Source organism: Halichoeres trimaculatus, unplaced genomic scaffold, assembly GCF_033239565.1.
Source record: "Halichoeres trimaculatus isolate MK-OKI-2021-1 unplaced genomic scaffold, fHalTri1.1 fHalTri1_scaffold_3, whole genome shotgun sequence".
Lineage (NCBI taxonomy): Eukaryota > Metazoa > Chordata > Actinopteri > Labriformes > Labridae > Halichoeres > Halichoeres trimaculatus.
Window position 1 is genome coordinate 29427446 of NW_027437181.1, and position 13567 is coordinate 29441012.

Consider the following 13567-nt stretch of genomic DNA (forward strand, 5'->3'; position numbering starts at 1 on the left):
AGATTTGATAATTACATCAACAGTGTGGTGAGAAAAATAAAAGAGGGGCAACCTTTGCATGGCAGTGTGTTCAGCAGGATCAGACTACTTCTTGACTTGTGTGTAATTAGTGTTATGGACTTTTATTGAAGACACTCATTGATTCAGTTGTAGTTAATTAACTCCACCTCCGTCTTACAAAAGGGCACTGAATCACTAAAACTCTTCCCCTATTTCTTCTGTGTTAATGATGTCTTTGTATCTTACAGGTGGGGACTGTGGTTGAGAGTGCAGCCGGGGCCAGGAAGGACGGCGGCTCTGAGCCCTCACAGCCTGCAGGCGACCATACACTGGCTCTCCCAGTGACGTCAGAGCCAGAGAAAGCTGACCGAGCTGAACGCCCATCTTCCAGTGAGTACTTCAGATGACAGACTAAAATGTTTGTCTGTCAGTTCCAGTGGTTACCATGTTGGAAAGGCTAACTCCAGCTAACTTCTAGCTAATCTAGAAAGCTGTAAGTAAAGTAGAGTGGAGGCCTTAGCTTTGCCTTCCAACAACCATCCTGATTTGACTACCTGTCAGTCAAATCAACCCGTCTCTAGCTGTGCCTGATTCAGTCAAAATAATTAACTAGAAAAGCACTCAGAGAGCGCAGACCTCCACCAAGCTTATTGTGATTGTCACGCAACGCTTTGGTCTTACTTTAATGTTATACTCCCTTTCAGCAGACTGTCTGCAACAATTTGGTGTTAGTTGCAGGTTTGTACCATAATTTGTTAACTGACAGTGTTAAAAATAATGATGACCCTGTACATATTTCATATTCTGGATCTTAGTATTCAGAATATTGCCATAATCTGGATTGTTCTTTTACACCTGTCAGAAATTATGGTGACCTTGTCTTTGTACTGTTTTGCAAAGCAATCAGACCATTTATCGTGGAGTTATATACACAAATGGTTAAAACAGCCCTATCACACAATAATAAAGAATCCTTTAAAAAAAATCCTGGATCTAGACGGTGATCCGGATCAACTCCAAAATGTAACCACGTCTTCCTCATCCCATTTTGAACATTTCCTGTAAATTTCATCCAGATCCGTTCATTACTCTTTGATTCATGTTGTTCACAGACAAACAGACTGACAGACATATTCCCCCAAAAACGCAACCTCCTTGGTGGAGGTTTTTATCTATGCATAACTGAAATTTGCTCTGTTCTGGTAGTTCTCTGCCCTTTCACACTCCTGGGGGGAATGCCAAAGCCTGGGGTAGGGAGAGCACACCTTCCCTCTCTTTCATATGCTTACATGAAAAGCCAAGGCAGGGAGGGCAGCAGCAAAGATCTCAAGGGTACAGAACATCAGCATCAGTTCAAAGGTTCAAGATCAAAAATGGAGAAATGAGAACAGAAATACAGAATACAGAAACCAAAACCTTTTCTCTCTTGACTACGGGTTCTAATGGGGTTTCCTTGGCTTTTTGGAGTCAGTCTCAAGTAGACTCCAGAGAAACTCCAGTTTTTTCGCTTTCCAGCAACGCTCTCATGTTTCATCTGAACAATCTGCCGATTGTTTTCAGTTGCCATGGCTTTCAGCAGCGCTGTGTGGTACACTTAAAGATGTTAATGGGATGTGACAGTACAGGCCATAAGATTTCCCCAGCACCACTTTGCACTTTGATGTACCGTGCTTAACAAATTCATTAGACCACCTGTCACAAAAATGAGAAACCACTGAGTTTCATGAAGTGCTGTAACACCGACTCTTTGTTTTTTGGAGTTTTCCCAACACTTTACCATTTTGAACAGGGGTGAGGAGGTTCTAACCGATTACTGTTTATATTTTTATACCAAATTAGGAATTTAGGAAAAATAATTAACAATCATTTTAACTAATTTTTCTGTTCAGGAACACAAGTAAAAACTGTAATTTGTCAGCCTAAAAGCAATGATATTCTTATGTTCTTTTTTATATTTTGGCAAAACAGAACATTGAAAATTCATGGATAACAACAATAATTATATTTTGGCATTAAATCTTTATTTTTGTTTAAAGAGCTTGCATAACCGGTTGGATTAACCTTTACAGACACATGAGAAGTGTTTTGGTAATCAACCATGAACTGTTTATTTAGGCCAGTGGTGGTGAACACCTTACGCTGGGTGATGTACTGATCATTTTTTAAGCACTGTGTGTTGCTGCACAAGACAGCAGAGAAACACTTGTTGTGTACTTTTTTTTAACACTTTGCCTTTAGCTCACAGCTCAAATTCAATAGGAAATGTTTTGTTTAAGCTTTAATCGTTAAACCACTAAAAATAAGCCCACTCTTCTCTCAGCTAAAAACTTATCTCTGTTTCCTGTTTCCTGTGTGAGATTTCCTCCTGACCCTGCTGTGTAATAACACAGGAAGCAGTCAGACCCCTGCAGTGAATGAGATGAGGTCTGAGGTAGCTCTAACACTCAAATCATGGAGTGACAAACACTTGACTTGACTTGACTTGTTTCCAATCCTTCAGTTGAAACTCCGTTGTATTGTATCTGTATATAACCACAAAAGCAGCCTCCAGCCAGGCTGTGTTAACTTATTCTTTGCTGTCTTTGGGTGTTTTGCAAGAGTCTGCCAATACATGCTGCTGTGAGTGAGATTAGAGGAGATAACAATGATTTCCCTGCAGTTTGTTTTGCAAATATTCAGGAGATCTGGTTCCTTCACCTGCTTTGAATTCAGTGTTTAATCGCAACTGATTTGTATGATCAACAATGTAAACCAGGAAACCCAACCTGTCCACTAAGCATTTACACAGAGACTCTGACATGCCCAAGCACATCCCTACACGTCTCCTGTTTTTTTGCAACAACATGAGGGTTTGTGTTGGTGATCCAATCGAAGAATAGGCTGTTTGTTTTGCAGCAAGTTTTAATCCATCTCCTCCATACTCTTGAACACTGATGAGGTGATATGTGGTGATGGTGGAAAAGCACCAAGGAGAAGAGTTCGGAGACGTCACGATGAAGCAGACAGACAAAAGAGTGACACGTGTGTATATGTATGTTTGTGTGTGACTTTACCCTGAGGGAGGCCATCACTACAGTGAGTTTTGGAGCTCAGTGCGTTTATGTGGAAAGTGCTGCTGTCTCTTCTTATCAGTGTAGCTGGACTGCCTTTTCACTGGGTATCTGTTCCCTCTTTCTTCCTCTTCCTCTCCCTCTCCACGCTAACGTTTACTCTCACAAACACAGGAGTTTTCTAAATCTAATTCTTTAATTTCCAACCATCTTCTTTTTAAACTTCCTCTCCTCTTGCTCTCTATTTCTGTCTCCCCGCCACGCTCTTGCTCAAGCCTCTTTCTCACTTTTCTCTGAGGCTATTCCTGTTTAGCCGTGAGGGCCCCCCAGCTAGTTTACAGAAACTTATCTCTACTCCTTTTACTGAACCCACACACACTCACAAACACACACACACTCACAACCACAACACACTCCTAGACACTTGGTTAAACAGTCATGACGAAAGAGGCCACCGCAGTTCCCCAGACACACACATACAGAGCTCTCCTCCCAGAGGTCTAGTGTGGCTCGAGAACAGGGTTTTCATGAGTTATTTAAGGCCTCTCCATCATGCGTGTTTCGCGGCAGCTCACACTGACATGACACGGCCCATTTCCTCCACTCAGGCTAGGAACGTGACACAAGACACGCTTGCGGTCTTCACACTGAACAGAGCAGAGAGGAGCATGATCAGTCATGATCTTAAGACTGCTGGGTTTAAATCATTAAAAGTGCCCCTGTGCAACGGCTGGAGGGAGGACAGAGGGAGGGAGACAGTCCTGCTGTCTGCTGCTGTCTGATCTCTGCAGGGTCTTAATGGCACATGTGTGAATATTTAAAGCCTTGATGGTCACAGCTCTAATTTGGGATTGCACTGACCAATGCTACACAGTGTGATATGCTTTTACATGCACATGTTGGATGGGGTTTATTATAATATGTGAGATAAAGTTGATCTCATAAGAAAAAGACCACATGCACAACAGTTAGGTGTGAGCATATTTCAATCTGTGGGCTGGATCTGTGGAGCACTTTGCACCTTGAGCTTGAGGCACAAGCTAACAGTAAAAATTGGTGTATTTGGACACCTTTTTGTAGACTGTGTGCTATATATAAGCTCAATCCATTCACCGTATATTTTGTTGTGTTACTGTCTTTTAACCAGAAGGTGGCGCTCAAAGGAGTAAGAGACCACATCACTGTGCATAGCATGCTGATTATAAAGGCCCTGTTTACACAACGATTTATCCAATAACTCTAAATCTCATTGAAAAAAAATCTGCATTTACACCAAGGGGCATCATCTGGTGAGTAAAAATAAAGCCTATGGGGAAGTGCTAAAAGTCCCTGTTCATTGAGAATCCGCTTGAGGCTGGCTCCAGAAAGACTGAAAGTTACGTACACACCCAGCCATAAAAACAGACTTTTACGGCATTAAAAAGCATATTTACAGCCAGGTTCTAAAAATGGCTTGGGTCCATTGGCACCCACTGTATGGTGTGTGAATTTTTTCTAACTCTGCCATTTAGAAGTTATTAGGATCGTTTGATTTTCAAATCAGAGGCACAGCTCAGGTGACACACATGACCGCAGGGTGCCCTGTAGCTGCTCGAAGAAAACTAACAGCCGGCGTCATAGCAAATGTGGCTGCGTCCACGGATTGGCTTTATTTCATGGTTTCAGGAACAGATGGGTGATGTCGTGGATACTTTGTCCATGTTTTATACAGTCTATAGTTTACACGGAAACACTGAGGGACTGAAAATGCTGTAGTGAGCATGCCAGGCCTGTAGGTGATGCTATAACAGTCTTGTCCAAAAGCCGCTTTTGATAGATCTCCATCGAAGGAAACTTGAGCCGATCATCTGGTGTATTGGTGAACACTAAGTGCAAAAGTGGCGCATCATGCTCATTTTGTTAAAAGACAGTCAGCAGATTCAGCAGATTGAGCAGCACAAGCACAACATGGTAGTCCGCGACTAGCGTAACAACGGTACTGTTTACAAAAGTTTGCGTTTTAGGTTGGCTAAAACACTGTTTCCATGGAAACGCAAGGCCGAAACGCAGTAAAACTTTTGAGTAAAACTGTTGTTGTGTAAATGGCCCCTAAGGTTTGTATCTAAGGTTGGCGCCACATTAAAATAGCTTTTCTCCCTCATTAGGTTATAATCGTATATTTACGGAGAGGATTTTGTGGAGCGCTGATTCAATTGAAAAGACTCAACAGGTTAAGAAAACAAACAACAGGTCTCATTGAATTGGTGGCCAACAGGTTGGAAAAACAGAAGCAGCATGAAAAAAAGCTACACTGATGCACAGGAACTGGACTTTGCAGGCTTTGTTAAATGCACTGGAAATCCACATGCAAGAATACCATATGGCCTTTTTCCCCAAAAAACAAACTGCGTCCAATGTGTTACTGCCTCTTATTTCACAAATCTTGTGGCAGTTCTGTACGAAAAACGCACAAAAGACATAAAGGTTGTGGATTAGATAATGATTTTTGAGAAGTACTTGAAGGGGTTGGATAAATGAGAATTAAGTTGGTGTTATGTTGAATTTTGCAGTCATGGAGATTTGTAGACTAGGGGAGGCTAGCATATTTAATTTATACAACACGGTTTTAACATTGGGGCAATATAAAGTGGTTTATACAGGCAAAGAAATAGTACAGAGGAGTATTAAATATTCACCAAGGAAGAGTTAAACCCAGAGCAAACAAGAGACACAAGACACCATCAGTTGGTACCAATGGTAACAAACTTTAAAAAAATATGTCAGTTACAATTTTGGTACAAATTTGAGTGTAGAAAAGAGTTACACGTCACCATGAAGTCATCAATCAAATGCATGGGAAAAGGTGTTTTTAAACTTCACTTGTAAATTAACTTGAAAAGTTTGAATTTATTTTCTTGGTGGATATGTTTCAGAAACAAACCTGAAACAAGTTATCTCTATTTATGAGAGTGTAAACATTTTGAGGTCAGTAAAGTCAGACAGGCCACGGTGGGAAGGATGTCGTCAGGGATTGAACAGTGTCCATCAGGTCTGAACTGAATACTTTGTGAACACTTTGTGTCCTTCAGCAGCCGCCCAGGCTTCGAACAGCCATGTTCAGCGCATGGCTATCAGAGACCAGGGAACCAGGCACATCCACAGTTGCATCAGTGCCCACACAAAACTCTTATCCTTGAGGAGACACATGAGTAATATTTTAGTGGAACTTTCATCTATTTTCCTCTTCTTTGTCTTCATCTCTTAGTGCTGTGTTGATTTAGCCTTTCTAACTGTTTTATCTCTTTTTTTCCTTTTTCACTCATCTTCTTCTCACATACTGAGCAAATATGTTTAGGAATATGTGTATCTTTGTGAATGTGTGTGTTTGTCTTGGATTCACACATGCTGACGATGTGATTGTCATAAGATAAGCTGTGAGAGTGTTTTGATTGCAACGGCACAGCTGGACTTGGCAGACTTGGCAGTCTCCAGCTCTTGGCTGCAGGCCAGTTCAATACAATTACAATTAGCCACCGAGGGAGCATGGAGCACCGCTGAAGATGGGCTGAGGGTGCTGGTGGGGGCGCAGAGGGGGGTTGATTCACAGTATCTGGCAACCCACATTTGCTCTGGAGGAGGATCGATGTCTGAGCTGTTGCTTGAGCTGCTTCGGTTAACGTTTCGCATTACGAGTGTAGCATGGAGAACACAGCTGTCTGCTTTAACCTATAAACAGACATGTTATAAAGGTCATAAACTGCACACACACACACACAGGCACACACACATATGAAAAAGGAACAGTCTGTTCATGAAAGGGTGTTTACAAGCAGCTTAGCGTGGCTATAAGTTTGAAAACTCAGAGATGTGTACACCATGTGCTGTAACGCTTGCATATGCTGACAATTTGGGACAAGGAAGGAGAAAAAAAATCAAAGATCTTGTTGGACTACCAAAGTAGCGCAGTGTGGTTAGCTATTAATAATGTCTGCTGAGACTTTTTATGACTTTAGACCATGACACAATTAATAAATGGGTTTAAACCATAGAGTCGAGACCAGGGGTCTGCAACCTTTACTTTCATTAGAGCCATTTTGCTTTAGCTCACCTGGATTTAAGTCATTTGGGAGCCACAAAATTTATTTTGTTTTCAGAATAAAGACTAAAAGTGTATATAATTCTTAAAATACTAAAAATCTAGTAAATAGTTACCTAAACAAGATTTTGTTTTTTTTTAAATACATTTTTATTTTGTGAAGTCTTAGCTTTTTCCTTTCTTGATAAATTTTGAAAAAAATAAAATAAAATAAAATAAAAAATGAAATATTTGAAATTTCATAAATTTGCTAAATTTATGAAATTTAAAAAATCGCAAAATGTTTCGACAATTTGCAAAGAAACAAAGAACGTTTTGAAAATTTGCAAAAATTTGCAAAAAAAATATTTTGAAATTCCAAAATATAATATATATATAACAAAAAATGAATGGTAATTTAAAAAAAAGTTACATTAAAAAAAGAGAAATATTTTAAAAATTGCAAAATTTTCAAAGAAAAAGTTTTATTTATTTATTTATTTTTTTTAAGTTAAAAGGAGCCACTGCAAAGGAGACAAAGAGCCACATGAGGCTCCAGAGCCACAGGTTGCAGACCCTTGGTCTAGACTGTATATAGAGTGGACAGCGTGGCTCTGTCATTTACCATTGTATGGTTTTGAAGCCAAAACACCCCCGTCACAGTTGCTGCCAGAGTCTGCACAGTAGAGACTGTGAGGGATTCTGGGAGAATTTGAGAGGAGCTGTGTGACAAGAATAATAATAATTATTTTTTTCTTTTGAGAGACTAATCACTTCTTGATTCTACGTCCCAAGAAATTTTACTATCCCCGAAAAAAATACACGAGATTGCCAGCTGTGAATCATCGTTAAACATGACCACTACAGCTATGGGGTGTGAGAAACATTTCTACAAGGTGTATTAATTTTTCAAGGTTTTACCACAGCCCATCTGGAATGGCTGGAGACCTGGACTTTTTGACCTGTACTGCAGCCAGTCACCAGGGGAAGCAGTTTTTTTTTTACAGTCTATGGTATATACTGAGTAATAGGTGCAGACTGATCATGTTTTGACACTAATACAACTGAGCTGCTGAATTACATTTATGCATAAATGCTGGTTTAAGTTGTGAAAAAGGCCACAATCTGTGTTTAAATAGCCTTTTGTGTCTTGATGACTGAAAATATGCTGCAGAAGTGCCCTCTTTGATGACACACAGTAGACGAAGCATTAAAGAAATGCACTCATAGGTGTCCTTCTGTTGGATAGATGTAATGACGTGCCCTCTTTGGTTCCCTTTGTGGATAAACTGAAATCAGATGCCCTCTCAGAAACCTCTCCAGTGGATGAAATATGACATAGCTTTAAAGGTAATTTAACCTTATTATATTTGTTAGGTTGTTGGAGGTTTGTGAGTTAAGGAAAGTGTTTTTATAATCTGAGTGACATTTGCTCCTTTTACGCTGAATAATACACCACACTACATCAAAACAAGTCAGAGCACAGCCCTCAGAAATGACACCACAGGGCACCTGTAGCTTCATATTTGACAAATTGTGCCGCTGACCGTGCTGCTGTTTTTGAGGACATGGGAGTGAGAGCAGACGGTGTTTTAAGCTGTTGTCCAGAGAGGAGAGCAGCAGGTGGAGGAATGACAGGAGCAGCGTGATGTGAGGAGGGATGGTGAGGAGGACAGGGACACTGAATGAGGAGACGACTGGAGGGTGGGGGGTGCTTGGAGAGAGAGATCAGAGGGGTGTCAGAGGAGGCGAGGAGAGGAATGCCAGTGCCCCTCCTCCTCCTCCTCCTCCTTTCCCTCTCCTTCGCTTTCTCCTCTCATCTTTTGTCCTCCTCAGTGGGAATAGCAGGAGGGTGGGCTAACTTGGAATGACAGTGACAAGCTTGCCACAGCTCCCATGAAGCACAGCAGATGGAAGTGTGTGCATGTGTGTGTGTGTGTGTGTGTGTGTGTGTGTGTGTGTGTGTGTGTGTGTGTGTGTGTGTGTGTGTGTAAGAAAATGCCACTGGGACGAGGAATACCGAGTCTCTTGGCAGTGCCACGCTTGGCAGAGCGCCATCTCGCTGCCCTCTTTTTCCAGCCCGCAGAGTGGGCGTCAAGGTGTGTGTGTGAGTGTGTGTGAGTGAGGGTGTTTGTTAACTGATGGGAAGCAGTCTCAACAAACAAAAATTAATTCACAGTTCCCTCATTGTCCATTCCATTATATCTTTTCTTCTGGGGGCAACGAGCTGCATGGCCTGTGTGGCTGTTTTTCCCCTCCATCTATTTGAGTGATTCACTAAAGTAATGATCACAGGATTTTTTGAGAAAACAGAGCTCTGTTCTGCAGTGTGGCGCCAGTCCTGGCGGGCATGGGGGGAATTAGTCAGGAGACAGTGGGTTTGGCACTCGGCCACGGTTATTAGCCGCTCACGGGGTGGGCACGGGGTTATGCCCCAGCTCAATCACTCACTGTGTTTGCATGTGTGTGCCTAATGTGTTTGTTTCTGTGCGTGTGTGTGTTTGTGCGTGTCTAGCATTTGAGTCAGGATTCTCCTCTGATCACACTGACCTCATTGTGCAGTCACTTCTGGTTGATTTGTACCCTTTCCAACACATTCCTCTCCCTCTGAAAAGGCTGAGAAACAGGCCGTTTGCCCTCTCTCCCCCTCTCTACTCTTTCCTCCGGATGGGTTTGATTTACTGACTGTGGTTTTCCATCCAGAGCCTGGGAGCCAGAAAGAGTCGACTTAGGGAGAGACCTATGGATTCACAGCCAGCAGAGCACGTCATTACTTGGCCATAGCTCATCAGCAGATACATCAGCAGGCTGGGGCGCTAATAGATGCGAGCTGTCGCCGATCAGGAAGTAATAAAGCTCTCTTCATTTCAGCTCCTTAATTATTTCCTGCTCATGGATTGCACTAGTAGCTCTAAATGATGAAAGTGCAAAACAGCTCAGAGTTTGTTCTACCTCTCAAGGCTGAATATTTCCCCGTATGTTTATGCACTTTTATATGTATATAAAAATGCATAGTGAACACTCCTCTTTTAGGGGCCGTTACAAGACAACAGTTTTATGCTGAAAGATAAAAATGCAGACTTGTTGCACTTCAGCCTTGTGTTTACACAGATACAGCATTTCGGCCAACCTGAAATGCAAACTTTTGAAAACTGCCTCCAGAGTGGGATTTTTCTGATACGCTGCAGACACCGTTACCGTGTAAACAGTAAAGGCCTTTGCACACCGAGTCTGTTTTTTTGTCTGAAAATTCTGCACGTTAAAAAATAAATTTGATTGCATGCTATGTCAATCATGTTAGCACACTATTTTTTCGGAACAGGTTTGATTTTTTGTGTTTTTTCACAACTGCCCAGCTCATTTCCTGGGTAGTTTAACTATTCAGAGATGGTGTAGGCTTCTTGCAACAACACATTTTTCATATTTCTGACATGTCTGTACACATTTTGGCCGATGTTTAAATGATAAATGAAATGAAGACTTGTGTGTGTCTGTGTGCCTTTGCGTGTGCACGCCATCTATACTGACAGCTGCTGCTCAGGATCAGTTGCATGATGATTCCATTTTTGTCGATGTTTAAATGATAAAGACTTGTGTATATGTGTGTGTGACGGTGTGTGTGTGTGAGCCCCGCACGCATACCTCAAACATACTGACAGCCGCTGCTCAGGCTCAATTACTCAATCACTGCTTGATGATTTCATTTTTCTCGTACTGCGAATTTTTACAAATAATACAAAATAAATGTATTGGATCCAGTGTGCAAGGTGTCTGTGTCTGACGTTTTTTTTCAGATTACAGATCCAAAAAACCCACCCGAAAAAATCTGACACAGTGTGCAAGACCTTAATCTGTTCTTTTCCTTTGAAATGCTGACGTCACACTCGGCTTCGTGTAAGCGGATACAACAGAACTACAGTACCGTTGTTACGATCGTCACGAACTACCGTGTTGTGCTTGTGCTGCTCAATATGCTGAATCTGCTGACTGTCTTTCAACGAAATGTGCATCTGTTGCTCCACTTTCGCACTTAGTATTCACCAATACACCAGATGATCGACTCAACTTTCCTTATGGAGATCTTCCAAAAGCGGCCTCTGGACAAGACAGTTATAGCACCAACTACAGGCCTGACATGCTTACTACAGTTTTTTCAGTCCCTCAGTATTTCCTTGAAAACAAACAGATTTTTTTCACCGCGTATTCAGTTGAAACATTGCTGTGTAACCGGGGCCTTATACTCAGAGGCAGCTATGTTTAGGCCTTGTAGAGGCCACCTAATGTGAGGTTAAACTCAGTGTATAGCAGGCGGGGAGGTCAGGTTACAGACATGTTTCAGCAGTAGCTCTGAAAAAAGGGTGAGCACTTAGTGAGAGACCTCCAGACTCTGACCTTTGACCTCACTTTCACGAGGAAACAGGTGTTCAGGCATGATTAAGCCTGACTGGCAGCACGCTCTGAGCTCAGCAGCAGGCTGTGTAGCGTGTGTGTTTATATCTGTCTCCTTTTATTGACAGCAGATGGAGGAAAATAGGAAAACCACATAGAGCAATAGAGCAGCAGAGCAAAGTGAAGCTTTAAAAGAGCCGCAGATCAGTCAGAATCTGAGAGTATGTAGACGTAAAAAAGGAGGTTTCATGTGGAGTAATGCTAGCTCAACGACTCTGCATTTTTCATTCATTCCTCAGCTTGTCATCTTCTCCTCTCCTTTCCTTCCCCCTTTTCTTCACCCTATGTCCCATCTCTCCCTCCCTCCCTCCTTCCTTCTCTCTCTCAAACTGTCCTCCTCTGTCAGCCGACTCTGCTGAGGCTAAGTGCTTTTTGCTGTCTCTCTGCAGGTGGGGCTGTAATAAAGCTTGTCAGTGGGAGGCATGGGTCGCATTGTCACATGCTCTTTGCCTCCTTTCTGTTAACTCTCCCCTCCGTCTCCCTCTAACCACCACCGCCGCCACCACCACCAGCTTCTTCCAAGACCCTCTGCTTTTATTTACCCTCTCTCATTTGTTCGCCTTTTCTTCCCCCATTTCGTCTCGCTCTCACCCGAAACTCTGCTCCTTGACTTGTCCCCCCCCCTTTCTCTCTTTCTCTCTGGTTTCCTTGCCAACGGCACTTTCAGGAACATGATGAAGAAGAGCAGCAACAGGAGACAACCCTCTCAGCATAACAACCACACACACATACACAGACACATCCATAAACACAAACACACGCACACACACACGCACATATAATCCATGTAAATGACTCCAGGTGAGGTTGTATTGTTTGCCCAGCTGCTGCTGCTGCTGCTGCTAACCAGTCTCTCCTGTTCCACAGTAAACCAGCAGGCTGCATGGAAATCAGCTTCCTCCACATAAAACCCCGTCCCCCTCTTGTCTCTGTATGTTTGCACACAGTGCATGTGTGTGTATGTTTGTAACTGCCCCTTACACTCAAAGGGCAGCGAAAGGTTAAAGTCTGTGCACTGTTTGCATTTTCAGACTCATTAATATCCATATTCCTATTCAGGTGTGTGTGTGAGTGTGTGTGTTATCTACTTTTCACACAGTGCCTTACTCGTTCCAGCCACAGGATGGCAGTACTGAGCTCTTTCTCTTCAGTGGAATCCTCTACCTCCTCCTACAAGCCACAGTTCAAGTTCATCCACACACACACACTCTTCCTCACACACTCACACACAGGCCTCTTTAGTGTGAGTTGGCCCAGACTTGTGTAAGGTGACAGGGTGCGGTGAATAATTTAGTCCCGGCCATGTTAATGGCTGACAGTGAACATGGCCTCTCTGCTCGGCTGTTGGCCCATTACTAGAACATTCTGTTTCACTCTCACCCTCCTTTTCTCTCCCTCTGTTTTTCTCTTTTTTGTTTTCCTCCACATTTACAATCATGATCCTGTGTTACAACATCTACATGTCAACTGTTTTTTTCTCACCGCAGTATAAGAGAAAGATAGTTGGGAACCGAGCACTTGGTTGGTAATTGTCTCTAATATAAACTTAAAAATGTGAAATGATGAATATTTAAGAGGTTATATAAATTCATCAGCATTCCTCAGCTCTTCTTTACGCTGGTTTAACATCCATTAAATGTTAATAACATTGATGAATGGCCACCTTCACCTCATTTCTCTTCTTATTAACTTCCTTTAACTGCTTTAGTGTGCAAATATTAAATTTAGCTCCTCTCGAAGCCAGATCAGATTCTCTATTTGATCACATTTCTCAAGTTTATGCTTCACTGGAGTACTCCTCGATAACAGCACTCATCTGAATCATCATTTCATTTTCAGATTGAAAGCTGGAGATTTTTGATTTGTTCATCGAAGGCGGCTCAAACATTTTAAGGAGGGAAAAATTTAGATTCAGTTTGGAAGATTGGTATACATCTTAAGCTTTTACTTGCTTTTTTGTGTCATATTTAACTTGTAATTGATTTCATTTTTCATTTTTTCTAATGGCCTAGCT

The 13567-nt window shown here is 42.1% G+C and overlaps 1 protein-coding gene across 1 annotated transcript in view; it reads left to right on the forward strand.

Annotated features, from left to right (window-relative positions):
* gse1b (Gse1 coiled-coil protein b) overlaps window positions 1-13567 on the forward strand; it is a 223237-nt gene that overhangs the window by 67389 nt on the left and 142281 nt on the right. Inside the window, exon 2 of the mRNA XM_074666033.1 lies at window positions 249-390. Within this exon, the coding sequence (XP_074522134.1) occupies window positions 249-390 (142 nt within the window). The remainder of the gene's footprint in view (window positions 1-248; window positions 391-13567) is intronic.